Genomic DNA, 17,816 nt, shown 5'->3' with positions numbered 1-17,816 from the left:
TTGCCTGTGCAACAGTAGGTGGTTAGACAGAACACGCACTTTAACAGCTGAAACCTGTTATTGTGAATTTGTGTTTCCCAATAACAGCAGTTGGTGACACTTCCTTCCCTGTAGACTTTACTCCAAAATGATCTTTATATAAATAGTTGTTCACTGCAAAAATGAATGCTCTGAATGTCATACAGAGAACCTTTAATTTCCATTGCAGTTTATAATAAATGCTCATTTGCAAAAGGTTTCAAATCAAAGATACATAAATGTATTTTAAATACATTTTTGCAACAAGAAAGAAACAGGTTTGTATAACAATTTTCCACTTTATTTTGTTTTCTTAAATGATAGGACATATTTGATTTGGGGCAGCAGGAAGAGTCCTCAGAGACAGGAACCTGCACAAAATATAAACACTGGAGAAAGATTGTTCTGTTCTCCATACACACCGATACCAGCGTGTAAACAGTGTGCGAAACAAAAAAAGGCATCTCTCAACTATTGGACCATTTACTTTTCATCTAGCACCATCATCAGGTCAATATTTTAATTTGTCCAGTATTTGGGTTTCGAACCAAATGCCTGCAAAACTACCGACATCCCCATCAACCTCTGTTGTTTGTTGTGTTTAGTGCTAATTAGCAAATATTAGCAAGCTGACACAAAACTAAGAAGGTGAACATGTTGAACATCAGCATGTTAGCATCGTCACCTGGAGCATGTTAGCGTGATGACATTAGCATTTAGCTCAGTCTCACCACTGTGACTGTAGTCTTCTTGTTTTCCTAATACTAGCAATCTCCTGCAGCCTGTAGGTTTGGAGTTGTGCTGGGCTACAGGATTAGTAATAAGACATCTCGGCACAAATTTGCTTTTTGAGTCTTACATTCGAAATAAACACTCATACGGAAAAAGTGAATTAAAAAAAAAAAAAAAAGTTTATTAAATAATTGTTATCCACCAAAAGGATAAAACAAGACATGGCCAATTCATAGTGCAACTTTCACATGACGAAGGATTGTTCAACACAGATCAGGGAAGGGAGAGAGGTGTGTTAGTGTGTGTGTGCATACACAGACCAAATTTCTGTAGGAAACAGTGAATCCAGTCCATCTGCTGACATCTTGATGTTTCTTTGTTCGGCTTCACCATTCTGTTACCTGACAAATTTAGCATTTTAATTTTTTACACGTTTGGGGGTCTCAGAAAATAATGAGCTGTATGAGCACTAAAATAATGTTCAGATATCTTGCCCTTAATCACAAGTTCCCATTTAACCAACACAGTCCGAAAAACAAAAAGGTATTTGTTAAGTGTGTGTGTGTAATTTATGTGCGTGTGTGTGTGTGTGTTCGAGAGTCCTTTTTTTGTTTTTCAAACTCCAGTTGAGGAGTCACTCAGCTCCAGCTTTCTTCTCTGTGCCGTTAGAAGCGCTTGACTTGCTTTCAGGTGCATCTTCGCAGCTCCGCTGCCCCGTCCCACTCCCTCCCTGTGAGGACCGGCGGTACAGCATGCGGAGCCGCTCTGCGTTCACGTCTGCGTCCTCCGCCCCCTCGCAGCACCTAATCCACGACTGGGGAATGGCCTCAATGCCATAGTGGGCCCCGGCGATGGCCCCCGCCATGCAGGCTATGGTGTCTGTGTCCCCTCCCAGGGCCAGGCTGTACGCTATTGTCCTCTCCAGGCCGCCGTAGTTCGCCGGGAGGCACTCTCTGGGCTGCAGGCAGTGGAGGACGCAGAAGATGGCGGTGGGGACCGAGTGGAGCGCTGCAATGCCGTTACCTGGGAGGGCAGACGGGAAGATGTTAAGTGATACGAAGTCGTGGAAATTAGATTCGGGCATGAGCTGTTCACAAGGCACACATGTTTAGTAAATATAGCTGGGTTCAGTGGGACTGCAACACAGAAGACAGTTCCATCGCCCCTATTGAAACAATCCAATCGCTCTATCCAAATACGATAAAATCTTTAACTCAACAAAAGCAGCAAGATGTAGATCACTTCTCCACTACAGAATGTCAGTTTTCAAGAGGAAATGGAATTCCATCCTACAGTTATGTGTTATCATGAAAACGGTTGGATGGAGGTGAAACGAACAGTCGGTTAATTAAATAGTTGACCAGCAGAAAAATGTAATCAGCAACCATCTTAAAAATCCAGTTACAGCTTAAGTGTCTTCTTAGCAATAATTTACCGCTTCTGGTTATCTTCATCTTTCTAATAGTAGAATTAATAGCTTGTGATTTTGGATTGTTGCTTGGACAAAACAAGCAAAGAGAATAAGTCAACTTGGGCTTCAGGAAACTGTGACAGGTGACATTTCCCATATTTTAGGATGAATGATTAATTGAGAAAACATGTGTCAGAGTAATCAATACTTATAATAATTGTCATTGGTTGGGACCCTAGATAACAATAAAAATAGCATACTGTCTGTATAAAAGTATAGGTGTTGAGAACTGTCAATGGAGGGACAACAAAGGATGGATGGGTACTAAAAACCTCAATGAAAAGTCAAGAGTAAGTCGAAGATGAACTGATACTGACCCAGCTCAGAAATGACCTCCTCTATGCTGACCGTGCTCCTGTCCATCAGGTCTCTAACTCTGTGGAGGCGCTCGCAGAACGGCTTCTCTGCTTCTTTTAGGCTGGACGGAAACACAGCGTTAAAAGAAGATTTGACACTGAAATAATATGCCAATGAACAGCAGGTTACAACTCAGACCTCTTCATGTACTACTCACATTCTGGCATCGTTGCGCGTCTCCTCGTTGCCCTCCACTTCCTCCATCTCTGTGATCAGCCTGCTGATGAACTGCTGGGGCTTGTCTATTGCCCCCTGCAGGGAGAGGTGCACAGCTAACGCCTGCAGCACCGCACCGTTATAACCCAGAGAGCAGGAGTGGGTCAGCATGGCACCCTGACAGGCGCACTGGAGAGGGAAAAGGGAAAGTCATCAAACCCAATGAGTCAATGGTCTTTACTTGATTCGGGTCCTGGTGATGTGGGACTTGACTTGGCATGAAAGTTACTATCAATTTCTAGGCTAAAGTATTTTTGTGTGTTAGATATATTGTTTTAAATGAATGAAATATGGGAATTGAACTTAGTGGGCTGAATGTTTCTCACTTGGGCCACAGTGACTGGGCAAGAAATTAAACTAGTGCACACATTTACAGACTTACTGAGGCATAGCAATTCATAAAATGTGCACAGCTTTAACATGCATGTTGCCAAGGATGTGGGGGTTTTTTTTGCCCCAAGGATGCCCACTGCTCACCCTTTTCACATCAGCCAGATCGGGGAAAGCCAGCGCGAAGGGAGCCGCCCTCATGGCTCCCCCATTCCCAAAGGAGCCTCGGCCATTAAACTGGTCTTTGGCCGGCTGGTACACGTCACTGAGCTGAGGGGATGACAGCTTCTTCAACACCTGGATCACTCCAGAACCATAGCCACGACCCGGAGACATACTGTACTCCTTAGCAAACCTAGAGTGGTGAGACACCAGAGCTTCACTTTGTGCGTGTCTGTGAGTGTAAGTGCGACCCTCAACTCATTTCAAAAGCCTTTGGAACAATATTTCCACCGTAATGCACTCTGCAGAAGAAGCCATTGGTGTCGGCAGTGTGCACTTGAATACCTGCGAGCCATGTCCTGCTCATCAAAGCCGGCACGGGTGAGTAGAGACTGGACCACACAGCGTGCCATTGCAGTGTCGTCACTGTACTCAAGGATACCTAACACACACACACACACACACAGAAACACTGCATGATGCACGAGAACATCTTGCATCACATATCAGTATTACTAGAATTTCAGCAAGGTCTGTAAATGAAAGAAATGAATCAATTCTTAGGTGACTTGTCAAATAAAGTTTGTTCGCCCTTTTTCTCTGATGTTAAATTGAAGCTTGGTTTTCTCAATTTTAAATGGGATACTTTGAGTTTGTGAAGGTCCTTCTGGGTACCCATAACTGGTGACCATTTCCTATTATTTTAATGTACAGTATGGTAGAATAAATAGATGTGAGTGTTTCAGAATGACTATAGGATTTTCAAGTGTTGGTAAGCCTTACTTCACCAAGATCATTACCCCATAATATCAGGTATCTGGGTACTGGCAGGTTAGTGCATCCTTACTGCATAAATGACTTCAGACCAAACGTTTCATGAGTAATGTATCTCTCCCACTGCTATCAGTGCCGCCCTGTATTATGGTAACGTGGTTTCATTTCCCGCGGACCCTGGTATGAAATCTCTTCCTTTCACTGACCACTCCCTTTGGTCTCGTCGTCCAGGTTGCTCAGGTGCTGCAGCACGCTCTCCATGGGGACCTCCTCCGCTCCTTCAAACTCTCCCCCGACACAATCTCCCAGCACAGCCGCGACCAGCGCTCCTCTGAACCGGGACAAAGACGCTGGGCCCCCCGCCGCCGCCGCCGCCGCCGCCGCTCTCACCGCCGTCACTGCCATTCATTCGCTGGTGAAGAGACTTATCAACTTACAGCTGAGGAAAACACCCCGCTGGTCGGCCGACGAGACTGTCGGACAGGGGAGAAGATACAACGCAAGCGACGATAACAACAATAACAAATGTCGGCTCAACTCCGCCTCTCTACTGTTTCCTGAAAACGTTTTGATGGCTGTTTGACCCCGATGAGAGCGTCGGGTCGGCGCACATAGAAATACGGTTATATAGAGCGGGCTTCCATTACCAGACAGCTGCTGTCTGCTGTGGTTTGTACATTTCTATGAAAAGGAAAGGCATTCGATACCGCAGTGGATGCAATACATGCAACCAACTGTGTACAAAAAAAAGATAATTATCGGTGCCTTTTGTTAAAGTTAAGAATGGGACATCAGTAGAAGTAGACGTGTAGACTGCTTTGCCATTATTAGCACCGAGCTCACTCTTCTCTGTCCGCAGTATGCTGTAGCTTGCGCAGATACCCTCATATTTACGGTAGAGCCATGCATTTGTTAAGACCGCCCTCTGCTGGATTGGAGCTCTGGCCCTGAGAAGATGAGGTATGGCTCTCACCAATAAATGGGTCAATAATGTAGAATGGTGAAAATGTAGGACAAATTACAGGGGCAGTGTCTTCTTTCCTTGTGGGTTGGTCTTATTCTACATTTTGCTTTGTACAATTTGTCTTGAGTCCACATAGTCGGACCCCAGGTGGTAGCTGGCTGCCTGATCAAAAAAAGAATGAATGTAACTGCAGTCCTTTTCTAATCACTTCCGATTAAAATAAGATCTAAAAACGTACGTAACCCATTACAATTATTTGAATAATCGAGTAACAACTACCCTTACTGTTTTTGCTTACAAGAGTGGTGACATTTACAGACATTTCTTAACACAACGTAACATAATACAATTAGTTAAACTGTGTCTTACGTATATACAGGTACCCTTTTAATGGCCACATATTGTAATGTTTCTATTAGCGATCAAACAGATTTGCAGAGAGACCGAAATCACTTTCTAATTAAAAGACAATGTATCATGCTGCTTAGGTATATTAATATTAATTGTGTATTGATTGATTGAGAACAGTTTGTCAGATTGTGGGAAAATAATATGTATACGTTTTTTTGCTGTGCATCAAGCTGAATAAACCACAGTGCAACCATATAACAACAATCCTCTGGCGGTCGTTTATATCCAGTTCCGTGGACATTCAAAACTGGAATTACCGTATTGACGCGAATATAGCAGGGCGTATTTTTTCGAGACGGCATTTGAAAAAGCGGGGCTTGTAATGTGGTGGTCTACATGGGCGGACTAGAAAAGTAAAATATATTTGGCATTTATAAAAGAAGACTACGCTTATGCAACATAAGTATCAGTTTACCAGGAGCAAAATACCATTACTGACAACTTCCTAACATGTCAAGAGCAAAAGACGGAGAAGAGCCACCCAAAAATACGGTAACGCTACAGATTCCCCACCTTCTTCTTCGTCGTCTTTATATTTAAAGGACCAGTGTGTAGCAGTAAGTGGATATATTGGCAAACATTAAATGTTTATTCTGTTTTGATTAGTGCATAACGTTAATCGCATGAAACTATGATTCGTTATGCCTTCGCTAGCTTAGAATGAGCCCTTCATAGCTACAAGAGATATAAGCTGGCCCTCTTCAACGGAGCCCGCCATGTTGCACCGCCATGTTTCTACCGTGTCCCACAACGGACAAACTAAAGACTGGTTCTAAACAGGGCCTTTGACGTTTATAGTTTGAAGTGTCTGCATCATGTCTGCATGAATGCACCGTTTGGAAGGCGAAGAAGAAGAACAATAGTATTAAGTGGTTGCTGGTGCAGTATACGCATTTTGTGTTGTGGAAAATTTGAGAACCCAAATATTAACAAATGGAGGATCATACTTATTTTTTATCACAAGAAAAAGCAAAATTGCGTGAACCCTCGCTGTCAAAGAAGCGCAAACGTGAAGAACCAAAACAAAAGCGCGACGGCAGAAAACCAGGATAAATATTGGTGTGGCCTTTCGTAAATGGAAATCGCTGATGAGGGACAAATGTTTTCAGAGTGACGTCGAAGTTGCAAGTTTTCTGCTGAACTTAAAGGCCACCGTAGGTTTTTCTACAGTGTTTTCACGCTTGGACAGTGTTTGGAAGCGGGGAATACAGTTGGATGCAATGCGCAACCTCACCGCTAGATGCCACTAAAGGCTACAACTGGCCCTTTGGCCAATTTATATGTAACATGTTTCTCATGTTTCTAAAGTAAGTTACATCCAAAATCATCATTTAACTTGTGCAACAGGTGCTTCACCTAACCTTGCCGTTGTCTGCTGACTTAAAGTGACCATGTCTCTTCAGTGAGTTTACAGCAGCATTATTTTTGTTAGTATTGTTAGCTGCTTGCGTACATAAGCCATAACCCGAAAAGGGTGGGTGTTTGGAAGCACTGCGTCTGCAGCATAATTAAAACATGGCGGAGTCGGAGGAATTTAGACTTAAACGATTAAAGGTAAGACATATAAACATAATATATTCAAAGAAACACCCAGATGGTAAGCTACATTGGTTTGCTGATATCTACATAGTATGACATTCCGTTATTGTGGGCTAGCTTTTGGTCGGGATGTGCACATTGAAGCTAACGTTAGCTCGCTAGCCTAACGTTACGAACCCGTAGCTCGCTGCTATCCTGCACTGATGCACACCGCCACGCCAAGCTGCGCCTATAACTGCCTGCCGACTTGATAATGTGAAAACGAACATATGCCATAGGATATGACGCAGGGCTTCTGATGAACCCCAGGAGCATTTATTAACCCAGCACCGCAGCTGTGCAGCTGATCACTGGTTCCACAAAGGTTTCATCGCGGAGGGCTGCTGCGAACAATAAAAAGTGGATATTTAATTTAATTTAAGTGTTGGCATGCGAGTCACTTACTTAAATGTAATGTTCACTCAAACTCCAGCAACTACTAAGATGCCTCACTGGATTACTTGGTGAGTGTGTCTGTATACGTTTACAAGTGTGCCAGGACGCGATACATCTGATGCATTTTGAATGGGGTTTGGTGGGACGCCTTCTCCACACCGGACAGCATTCGGCCTGTATCATTAGAATCCATCATAGCAAGACATTGATAGCATTGAGGTTCGTATAGCTAGTTCCTTTAAACATGGACACGAAGAGCTTGCATTTGGTGAGGGGAGGCCGTTATTTGATGATATTGTACGGTTCCTCGTGTTAAACCAAACATATACTCACCTTGTCTTATACGCATCTCATAGACGGAGATACTACATTATTTCTTCCCAGCTCTACATCCAAACACACTCACAGTAGATTGAGATTTGTGTGCATAGTACTGTCACTTTTGTGTTATTACTTATGTGATGGTGATGGCATGAATTAAGCTTTCCAGCTAATTGTATCTAAAATGGGTTTGTTATTGGAGGCTGTCTGTGTGTAGTATAGGCACTTGTTTGGCACTCATGTCTATAGTGGATGAAGACAGACCTGCACTGTATGCCGTAGTTAAGACTAATATACCTTATTCTGGCAAGCATTTTGATATGCAATAACAAGAAGAGCACAACAACATTAAAGGTGGCTGCATTCCATTTAGGAGACCCACCTACACAGCCCTGGTATTGTGCATGTTGTGTCTTTGACATGGCTGTTAAATGGAGCAGAGCCATAATTTGTAGATACACCAGTGCTTATCTTTCGATTGCCCAGTGCTTAATTTGAACTGAAAAGTACAGTTGTGATGTACAAATGTCCCTCACTATGTGCAGCTGCCAAAGAGGTAAACATTGTCACATTGTTGTCTGAGATGATATTAGCAGGAGGTTTGTGGGACATTTCACAATCTGATGGTTCATTAAGTTAAAAAGAAATAATATTTGGGATGTGATTATAAAACATGAATGGCTTAATGAACTTATGTTTTTCTATTTGAGAGGAACAGATGATCATGGTGTACAGTTTGGTATCTGGGACCAGCTTCTAAGGGTTTAGGGGTCAGTTACCATGGGTAAAAATATAGAGAACTGTGTGACCTGGATCCTAACTGGGATCATTTTAAATCGGTGTCAAAACACTGAATCTATCAAGTCTTATCTATATAGCACCTTTCATGCAATTGAATGTGCTTTCCAAAGGATTTACAAGACAAAAATGGAGCAAAGATGAAGACAAATTGTTTAAAAAATACAACTGTGAATAGCTTAACAAAAATTAAAGCCAAATAAAATGAGAAATAAAAACATTATAAATGGCACGGCGTAGTTTATTTTTATTTTTTTTACTTTTCTGTTCTTCTAGCTGGGTGTACCAGTGGGTGGGACAGGTTTGTTGTTTGTTTGTATACGTTAACAAAAAGCTGAAAAACAATGGAAATAATAGTCAAAGTAAATTTTTACTGTATTCTATGTCTGCCAATATTTCCCAAAGTGTATTTTTTTTTATAAAAAAACTATTATATAACATTATAAATACTACAACAATAGCATAAAACACACAACACTGTATAAATCAGACGTAATAAGTAATACAAACAAAAAATGACAAAACGCTACAATAAAGCCAGACTAAATAGATGGGTTTTTAGTTTAAATTGAAAATAGAAAAATGTAAAAACAGATGATCAGATGTTTTTATTCCTTAAATGAGTCTTGAGTAAAGAACTGTGACACTTTGAGGTTTAAAGCAGTTATTAGGTTTGACGGTGAGGAATTGAAGATGAATGTGCATTTTTCTTTGAGTGCTAAACAGGAATTCCCAAACCTTTGTCTTCCCTACAGCACGAGCAGCGCCTGTCCAGAGTGTTTGACGAAGTGATGGGGCTTGGAGACTTTGCGGACTCCTCCAGGGGTTCTGCCAGCTCTTCCCGGAGTGGAGGTCAGGACGAGGCAAAGGCAGTAGACGAAACTTCAGGACAAGGGGAACACAAATCGGTAGGAGAAGAGGATAGCAATGGCAGCAGTAAAGAAGAAAAAATGGATGAGGGGGTGGGAGAGTCATCCTTTCCTCGCAGTTCCTCCCCTTCCACTGTCCGACCCTCCTCGTTTACCATGGGAGCTAACGAAAGAGGAGGAGGAAGTGGAGGGGCCGCATGTGATGACGCACTAGATGGCCTTCCTGCGTTTGGTCCAGAAGAAGAGGAAGAAGAGGAAGAAGAGGAAGAGGAGGAAGACGAAGAAGAAGAAGAAGAAGAAGAAGATGATGATGAAGAAGATGAAGACTGGCACTTTGCCCTGCCAATGGGCAGCCTGGAGGATGCTAATGTGGGTAAGGCAAACCGAAAAGCAGTCAAACCAAGAGTCGGAAACAACGCAACTCCAGGAAAACCCTCTGCCCTTCAGCCCAGAGAGGAGGAGGAGGAGGAGGAGGAGGAGGATGAGGAGGAAGAGGAGGAGAGGGAAGGGAGCACAGAGTCTGCTAACACCTCTCACTCCTCAAAGGACCACACACCTGATAACAGCCGAGGTAAAGAAAGCTGCATGCACATGAGAATTTAGATTGCTCACGAATGCCATATTTTACACATTGAGTTCAGTTCATTTATCACACAGAGTGCTGTTCAGCCCGTGAAAACAGTTGTATAATGTCCTCTGTGGCTCTAGTGGGAGCTTCCTGCAGTCTGAAAAAAATAAATAAAATAACCCTGATGATGTCATTGTGATGGCACTAGGTTTATTAGAGCTTTGGAAGAAATGGGCATTAACAAGGCAGGGAGGGTCTCACGAAAGACACCATTGAGTTTTATTATGGCCAATGTATGGTCCAGTATTTGGAGGGGGGTTGACCTATACTTGAGACTGGAGCTGCGTTCTATTTACCTCGTAAACTGGAATTAGAAGCTTTGAAAGACGTCACACCCGTGTTGACTGCGTTGCAGTACAACAAGCCCAAAAACTCAGTGGGGTTTGCTATTAGTAGCCATACCAAATCATAGCAACATGGTCACAGATAGGAGTTGGACAGTATTATAAGTATGACTGATTTAGTGGGACAGAAGTGCTAATAAACAGCATATTACTACAGCTTGAACAATTTTTTTCATTACACATTTTTAAATTAGTATTCTCAGCATATTTAACTAAACTGTTAAACATGTTCTCGGGTCGTCACATGGAAATGGAATCCTTGTTTGCCTAGTTTCTCTCTATTTTATTCTATATTATGTATTCTATTTGTTTTCTTTTCTACCCTTCTGTCAGATGGAGGCGTCCTAGACCAGACAGAGGAGACTGAAGATAGCCAGGAGGGAGAGGTAGGGATCTGGAAAGATTGTCATGCGACTGCAATTCTAAAATCTTTGAACCTTCAGCAGATAATTATGAAAACTCTTTATTATTTCAGAGGTCAGAGGCTGCTCCGATGGAGGACAGTACTCCCCCATTGCCTACTACAATCAATATTAAAGATGAGCCAATTGATGAGGGCTACGACAATGCTTTACTGCCTCAGAGCTCCATCAGACAGATCAAAGAGGAGCTGGAGAATCAGGAGGTGGGTGTGGGCAGCGATCTGCTGTCCATGTGTAGATTGTAGTATGTGTAGATTTGTAATTTCCATATGTAATAATAGGAGAGGATTTCACCAGAATCGAATGATATATTTGGATTGAAGCTGCTGACAACTCATACTGTGTGCTGATTGTTACTAATTGTAGAATGTTTATAGCAATACAGAAACTATTCACTATAAATCAATAATATGATTATATGACTTCCAACAGTACTGCCTGGAAAGGCCCAATTAAACCAAATCTGATATCTTGATGTGTGCTCATTTCAGGAGGAGCTGAGGATCAGCTCCGTCTACTCTGTAGGTGGAGGGAGCACCTTTACCTCCCCTTCTGGTGAGTTCACTTGTTTGTTCTTTGTGACCTATTTTTTCTCATTTGAACATCAGAGTTTATGTTTTGTAGTGGTCGTCTTGTGCCCGGTTCATGTTTGTCAGGTAGATAAGAAAGATACATTGGCAGGAAACTAATGTGGGTTGTTGGTCAAAGTCAGTGGCTTCAAAGCATGAACAGGAAATGCTGTGGGCAGTTAGGTTATTGCCGGTAAGAGCTATTTGGTTTGTTTGACCACACTTAAAGGACCATACCAGTGGATTTGTTTAAGCCAAATGACTACTGTCTGCTTCCACCTTCTGTTAGTGCCGCTCATTTCTCAACAAGCCATATTTTAACTTTTGTGGTATTTTGCAAAATCTTTTATATTGTCAAAATGAAATGTTAGGTGGTACACCCACCTTAAAATGTAGTCCTTCACCTCCCAAAACACACGTCCACATTTATAACTCACTGCAAGAGAGCTCTGAAATCAGGATGACTTGTCACACATGTCGGTTCATCCGCTGCATTGTTCATTTTGTAAATGAAAACGACTAAATATGTTCATGAAGTTAAACCGGCCATAATTCCCTTGGTAGTATCTATTTATATTGTTGTGAAAATATCTCCTTCAAACAACTGCATTTGTTCAAATTTCTTGCCAAAAACTAAAATTTAACAAGATGACATTCAAACACATCAGGATAACATGATAGTTTACCTTTGCCCAATATACATTTTTACGAGAGAGAGCTTGAACGCATCATAATGTTACTCAATGCAACCTCCATTAACATTAGCTATTTGCTTCATTATTGAGTTGAGTTGGACTGTGCTGCTCACTTTCACTCTTAAGAGGATCGTGGGCAAGGTTTTTTGTTTTATTTTATTTTTTTAATAGCCCCAGCTTGTTCTCTGGGGCAATGCATGCTGTGATCGGGTGCAGCCATTATTGAGACGCGACGGCACACGTGCAAATCAATTTGTTTTTGTAATCTATGACGTGGATTTAGTCAAGGAATCGCCCCAGCCCTATTCTGAACTGAAACCAATGGAACTCTGGAAGTTAGTAAAACGGCATTCAAAATGTGTAGCGCCACTTGCTTGAATTGGGAAATGGTTGTAGTTTTAAGAACAGGATTTACTGGGCTGACTGGAAAACCACAGGTACAGGCATTTACCAGTAGACCTTTTAACATCAGATATTTTGACAAATCATAGATGTATGTGTACCTTAAAGCATTAATAACTACTGTATTCAATCAAGATATTCCAGTTTGGGGGCAGTGGTATTGTGCACGCTGGTTCGCCAGAATAGCTCAACAGATACATCTGTGTCTGCAGCAAGTGCATCAGAACTGCACAATTACCATGCATGTGTTTTATTATTAAAAAAAATATAGAATTTCTTTAACAACCTTTCCCCTCTTATCCACTCAAGTTCCAGCAGCAGTCCCAGCTCCCCCTGCGACGACCATTTTTATCCCTGGTAGAGGTACTGTCCTACAAGCCATGTCTCCCTTACCTCTCAGACCACCAGCTCCAATCCCAAGTTCACTACCAGCTCTGGTACCAGCACCCCTCCGCCCACCTCAGCCCTCCGTTCCTGGGAGCGTTCGCTGCAGTGGCTGCTCTAAGGTACTGGTGTAACTTAGTCCTGCGTAACAAGAGCCCTCCACATAGATACTATTAGGGAAAAAGTATTATTAATGTGAAAAGTTTGAGTGAACACCAATCATGTTCTATGCATTGTAATTGACATGGAATATTGCAATATGTACTATATTGACCAGATCTGTTAATCACATTCTAACTTTTAATGTGTCGGGGCTTTTGGCAGTGATGTAGGGTTTTATTTCTTGTTGATTTAATGTCTCATGGTTTTGTAAATGGCCGTAGGTTCTGCTGAAAGGCCAAACAGCATTCCAAAGAAAAGGTTCCACGCAGCTCTTCTGCTCCACGGTCTGTCTGACCGGCCACCTGCCTGCAGCCAACAAGAACCGCTCCTGTTTCCAGTGCAGCAGGTACATCTTTGCTTCCACTTGACATCAGTATGAACTTAAATCAGGCCTTCATTTTGCTGACATAAGCTGGCAGTTGGCTTATATGAGTCGTATTCATTTAGCACATGAAAACACTCACGGTCAAACTGTGCTTTCCTGCTTTAAATCAAAACTATGTTTATTTTAGGGTGTTGTCTTGCAACTGACGTATACGGGAGGGTAAAGGGTGCCTCAATGGGTGGGTGGGTGTTTTCCTTGACATTATTTCACTGTACACAACACTTCATTTTGTGATTGTCTCAGTTTTAGTAATTTTAAGTTTCATTATATATTCATATATTTTTCCACATGACTCAAAAAAGAAACGGTTTCATACCGACTTCCTAAGTTTTGTCCAGGTAATAAACTTGCTGACAGTATTGCTTGAGTGCATAATGTATGTCAATTGTAACTCAATATTTAACTTTTCGTGCTCGTTTGCCTCTTTAGTACGTTCCATGCCCTAACCTGACTACTGTATTTAACTCTTGTGCGTGTCTCGCTGCAGGGAGATCCTTCAGCCCAGGGACATGATCACGACTCCAGGAGACGACAACACCTACATTAACTTCTGTGGCCAGTTCTGTCTGTCCGTCTTTAGACACAAGAAACAGACTGACAAGATTCCTGATAAAAGACTAGAGAGGAAGCCTGAGAAGCCGCCTGAGAAACCAGTGGAGCGACCGCCTGACAAACCTGTTTGCAGTGTCTGCAGAGTCTCTAACAGGGTAAGAGACACAAAAGGCAGATTTTACAGTAAAGGCAGATTTTTGTTAAGGTGACTATAAAGCCAAGTCGGCAGTAATTACCAAGGTTCTCTGCGTGTTTACTTTACGGTCTAATTCTTTCTTCTCCTTGTGTTTGACTTTTATCAACTTTGCAGCAGATCGAGCATGAGGTCACCCATCAAGGCCGTCTGCACAGACTCTGCAGTGATGCTTGCTTTGTAACATGGCGCAAGATGCGGCACCTAGCAATGAACTGCTGCGAAGGCTGCGGACTTTACTGTAGCAGCAGCTCAGGCTCCTGTCAGACGCTCACAATCGACAGATCTCAGCTCAACTTCTGTGGTCCCACCTGTATTGGCACCTACAAGCAGGTATGTTGTTTTTTTTTTTTAATTAAGGATTGTTCAGAATTTATGGCAGGAACATGTATGATGAACATTTAGGCCAGTGGTTCTTAAACTTAAAAATACACATTGGTCTCTCCACCGCTTTCACTGTGAACCCATGAGCAAAGTAGCCATCGTCAGAGGGCTTTACCAAACGTCATTTATGTACATTCAAAGCTTTGAATGAGGTTTTCAAATGAAGCTTTAAATGCCTGGCGTCATATTTTATGATGGTATCACCCTAAAGGAACAGGAAAAAAATTATTGTGGTTATATGAATATAATTTTTGGTGCCGTCAGATTGCTGCTAGACATCCCTGTTAATACAGCTGAGTGCAGAAAACTGTTTTTGAAAAGCTAAAAAAAGGAAGCAGAATATTTAGTTGATAACATGTGAATTTTGGAACTGATTACGTCTATATTTTTCAACATATTTTGACTTTTGGTATGAGAAATAGAGACAATTACAGAGACCTAATGTAATCTAGGCTAATGTTTCGGTGAGTTATTAATAACGTCAACAGCCCTACTCCGTCATATTTTCTTTTGATTCTAGTCAGCTGAGCACATTGCCTTGTTCATCTCCTCTGTTTTTCTTTTCGTCCCTGTCAAATACCTGCCCGTTATGTAAACCTACAGACTATCTGTCTGAACGAACAATATTACTATTGTGATAGCCCATTTGTTTACCGTTCTGGTGTCATGTCTCACATACTTTGAGAACCACTGACTTAGGCTATACTTAACATGTTTTCTTATTCGTGGCTCCAAATGGCAATAGGATGTCAGTTTTAAGTACCCACAATTCACATAACATCAGAAATCACACACTGCACTCATGTTTGTCAAGCAAATGCAAACCTCTTGAATTCTACTTATGTTTTTGCGTAGAATTGCAGAAAGACCGTTGAGTGTGCCAACTGTCACAAAATAGCTATAGTGTCCTTCACCATCATGGAACGAGACCAAAGGGGCAAAGTCCAACTGTACTGTTCATCTGCTTGTGTGGACCGCAGTCGACCACCGCGACACATGCTCACTGGTAAGGACACGCGATAAATATACTAATATTAAGGATTTATTGAATTCAAAACATCACAGGTGCCACCTTACTTTATATATCTGTGTGTGTGTGTTTTTGTGTGTGTGTGTGTGTGTGTATGTATATATGTGTATATATGTGTGTGTGTGTGTGTGTGTGTGTGTGTGTGTGTGTGTATGTATGTGTATGTATGTATGTATGTATATATATATATATATATATATGTATATATATATATATATATATATGTATATGTATATATATATATATATGTGTGTGTAGTATGTATTTTCCATTTGCAACGTACTGTTATCTGAGACTTTATATATTTATTATTTGCACTCTTTCCCACCTTATATTGCAACTACTGCACAACAATTCCCCTCAAGATGAATAAAGTTTTATCTTACCTTACTTTTTATTTTCCCCTTTTCCCCGTAGGTACTGCATTCCCCTGCTGCCTGTGCAAGGTGTCAGCTGTTCCTCAGTATCATCTGGCCATGGTGGACGGCACCATTCGTAACTTTTGCTCCTATGACTGTGTTTCCATATACAGGGTAAAGGCACCAACAGCATACCAACTTTTTTGTTTCCAACAAGCGTTGTTGATGGAACATCTGTCGGTCTAAGCCTTGTCGTCTTGTGGGTTTGACATTGCTGTTATTTTTCTCACCTCGTCCTCACAGAAGTCCGGGGCCACCTCTCAGCCAGACCTTATCAATGGAACCTCTGTTCTCAGGGACCCCTCCCTCAGAGATGCCCCCAAACCAGGGCCCTCTGCAGGAGCCAGCTCAGTCCCTCCCATCCCTCAGGACCACCCATCTTCAGTCCCCTACCAGGGCCACCATCCCAGTCATACCTCAGTGCCCCCACTGGTGCCTCCCTACCCAGCCATGTCCTCCCCCTCTGTCCCAGGGCAAGCCCAGGCCAGAACTCCTGCTGGTCAGCCCCTGAAACCAGCAGAGGGCGGGCCCAGTGACACCTCTAAATTGACCTGCCATCAGTGCAGCAAACGGTTCAACATGAAGCCACTGCTACTCAGTCACCAAGTAAGGAACACAGCTCACATGCTGACTCCTAAGTAAATGTGGATACTTAACCCTAACCCTTATGCATGATGAAGGTAACTCTCATCAACTAACCATGATGATGATGATGATGATGATATCTTTCTTTCAGGGTCATATTTCTATGTTCTGCAGTAGGACGTGCTGTGAGCAGTATAAAACCCAGAAGAATATCCTGATAGTGTGTGAGTTCTGTAAACAGGAGAAAGTGCTCTTTGACACCATCAGCTATAACCAACAGGACTTGATCTTCTGCGGTGAAAGTGAGTAGACGCGGTTTTGCTCCTTTAGCCTACATCGTTGTTCCTGACGCTTCTGTTGAAGAATTAAAGCCTTAAAGGAATAGTTTGGATTTTTTGAAGTGGGGTTGTATGAGGTACTTCTCCATAGACGGTGTAATACCTGCAGTAAATGGCGGTGGGCATGCTCCCAGTTTGGAGGAACGGAGAGGAATACCAGCATGAAAGTTAACTAATGTAGTTCTGTGGGCAAGAAGCAGCAAAACTTATTTTAGCCACCTAAAAAAAGTCAATATCAGTTGTGTGTGCTATATTTATAATATTTACACCCATTCCCACAGGGAACTGAAGCTACTATAGCCATCTATGCTCTCTTCAAAGCTACAAGACTCCATTGACAAAAAAACAGTGATTTCACTTCGCAGAACACAGGAACTCAATCAGTTTGGTTGTTTGTGTTTAAGACACATTACACACTCTTGCCAAAACAAAGTGTTCTCCAAACTGGGCCTACCTCCATCTACCTCAAGCACCTCATGTAACTCACTTAAAAAAAAATCTGCTTGTTTAATTATATTATTGAAAATGCAGAATGTCTGATTAATGCTAGTGGTTCCGATCTTTGCAAAAATAATCACAACCAACTGCCACTCTGACCTTCCATACTTTTTTAGATGAATAATAAACCTGGATCTAAATAACACATGTATTCAGTGTCATTGGACTTGTGGGCTGAAATGTGTATTTTTGCTGCTGTAATTTAAATAATATAAGGCCCACCCTTCCTCTGTTCCAGGCTGTAAGCAACTTTTCAAACACGACCTGACATCCCATCACAAGGATCATCCTTGGCGTCCCTGCACCTACTGCTCCGGCATCAACCAGAAGATGCTGCACAGCCACTACGGAGGCAGGATGGAGGAGTTCTGTAGACCCCACTGCATGTCCCAATACACTGTGCTCTACTATGGGGTAAGGAGACAGGTG

At 42.2% G+C, this 17,816-nt stretch overlaps 2 protein-coding genes across 8 annotated transcripts in view; one reads left to right on the top strand and one right to left on the bottom strand.

Moving 5' to 3' along the window:
• Positions 1-297: 297 nt before the first annotated feature.
• On the bottom strand, positions 298-4,987 carry adprs (ADP-ribosylserine hydrolase). Its single transcript, XM_068717684.1, has 6 exons — positions 4,267-4,987; positions 3,632-3,728; positions 3,272-3,479; positions 2,736-2,923; positions 2,539-2,639; positions 298-1,773 (listed from the first exon to the last, which is right to left on the bottom strand). The coding sequence occupies exons 1-6, from the start codon at positions 4,463-4,465 to the stop codon at positions 1,385-1,387; spliced, it is 1,182 nt and encodes a 393-aa protein (XP_068573785.1). The 5' UTR covers positions 4,466-4,987; the 3' UTR covers positions 298-1,384.
• Positions 4,929-17,816, top strand: part of LOC137877648 (zinc finger MYM-type protein 4-like) — a 28,863-nt gene continuing 15,975 nt past the window's right edge. For 2 of the 7 annotated variants that reach the window (XM_068717676.1, XM_068717673.1), the window contains exons 1-14: positions 5,738-5,927; positions 9,284-9,968; positions 10,703-10,755; positions 10,845-10,994; positions 11,283-11,346; positions 12,767-12,963; positions 13,225-13,349; positions 13,876-14,095; positions 14,251-14,466; positions 15,373-15,523; positions 15,965-16,080; positions 16,210-16,572; positions 16,703-16,853; positions 17,626-17,801. In XM_068717676.1, coding sequence (XP_068573777.1) covers positions 5,886-5,927; positions 9,284-9,968; positions 10,703-10,755; positions 10,845-10,994; positions 11,283-11,346; positions 12,767-12,963; positions 13,225-13,349; positions 13,876-14,095; positions 14,251-14,466; positions 15,373-15,523; positions 15,965-16,080; positions 16,210-16,572; positions 16,703-16,853; positions 17,626-17,801 — 2,709 coding nt within the window. In that variant the 5' untranslated portion in view covers positions 5,738-5,885. Of the gene's footprint in view, positions 5,021-5,737; positions 5,993-6,899; positions 6,990-7,228; positions 7,478-9,283; positions 9,969-10,702; positions 10,756-10,844; positions 10,995-11,282; positions 11,347-12,766; positions 12,964-13,224; positions 13,350-13,875; positions 14,096-14,250; positions 14,467-15,372; positions 15,524-15,964; positions 16,081-16,209; positions 16,573-16,702; positions 16,854-17,625; positions 17,802-17,816 lie in introns of those variants that run through there. The other 5 variants (XM_068717679.1, XM_068717675.1, XM_068717677.1 and 2 more) reach the window with 5 other exon arrangements.

This window comes from Cebidichthys violaceus, unplaced genomic scaffold (genome assembly GCF_023349555.1).
Source record: "Cebidichthys violaceus isolate CVI_PGR_0920_01 unplaced genomic scaffold, fCebVio1.0.p SCAF_22, whole genome shotgun sequence".
Taxonomy (NCBI): domain Eukaryota; kingdom Metazoa; phylum Chordata; class Actinopteri; order Perciformes; family Stichaeidae; genus Cebidichthys; species Cebidichthys violaceus.
This window is presented reverse-complemented; position numbering and strand designations above follow the sequence as displayed.

What these genes read in the sequence shown, in the direction of transcription:
- adprs (XM_068717684.1), bottom strand. Translation starts at nt 4,465, where the DNA reads ATGGCAGTGACGGCGGTGAGAGCGGCGGCGGCGGCGGCGGCGGCGGGG. An exon ending in CGACGAGACCAAAGGGAGTG is followed by an intron (nt 3,729 to 4,266) that starts GTCAGTGAAAGG and finishes TGTGTGTGTTAG; the next exon opens with GTATCCTTGAGTACAGTGAC. An exon ending in GAGCAGGACATGGCTCGCAG is followed by an intron (nt 3,480 to 3,631) that starts GTATTCAAGTGC and finishes TCACCACTCTAG; the next exon opens with GTTTGCTAAGGAGTACAGTA.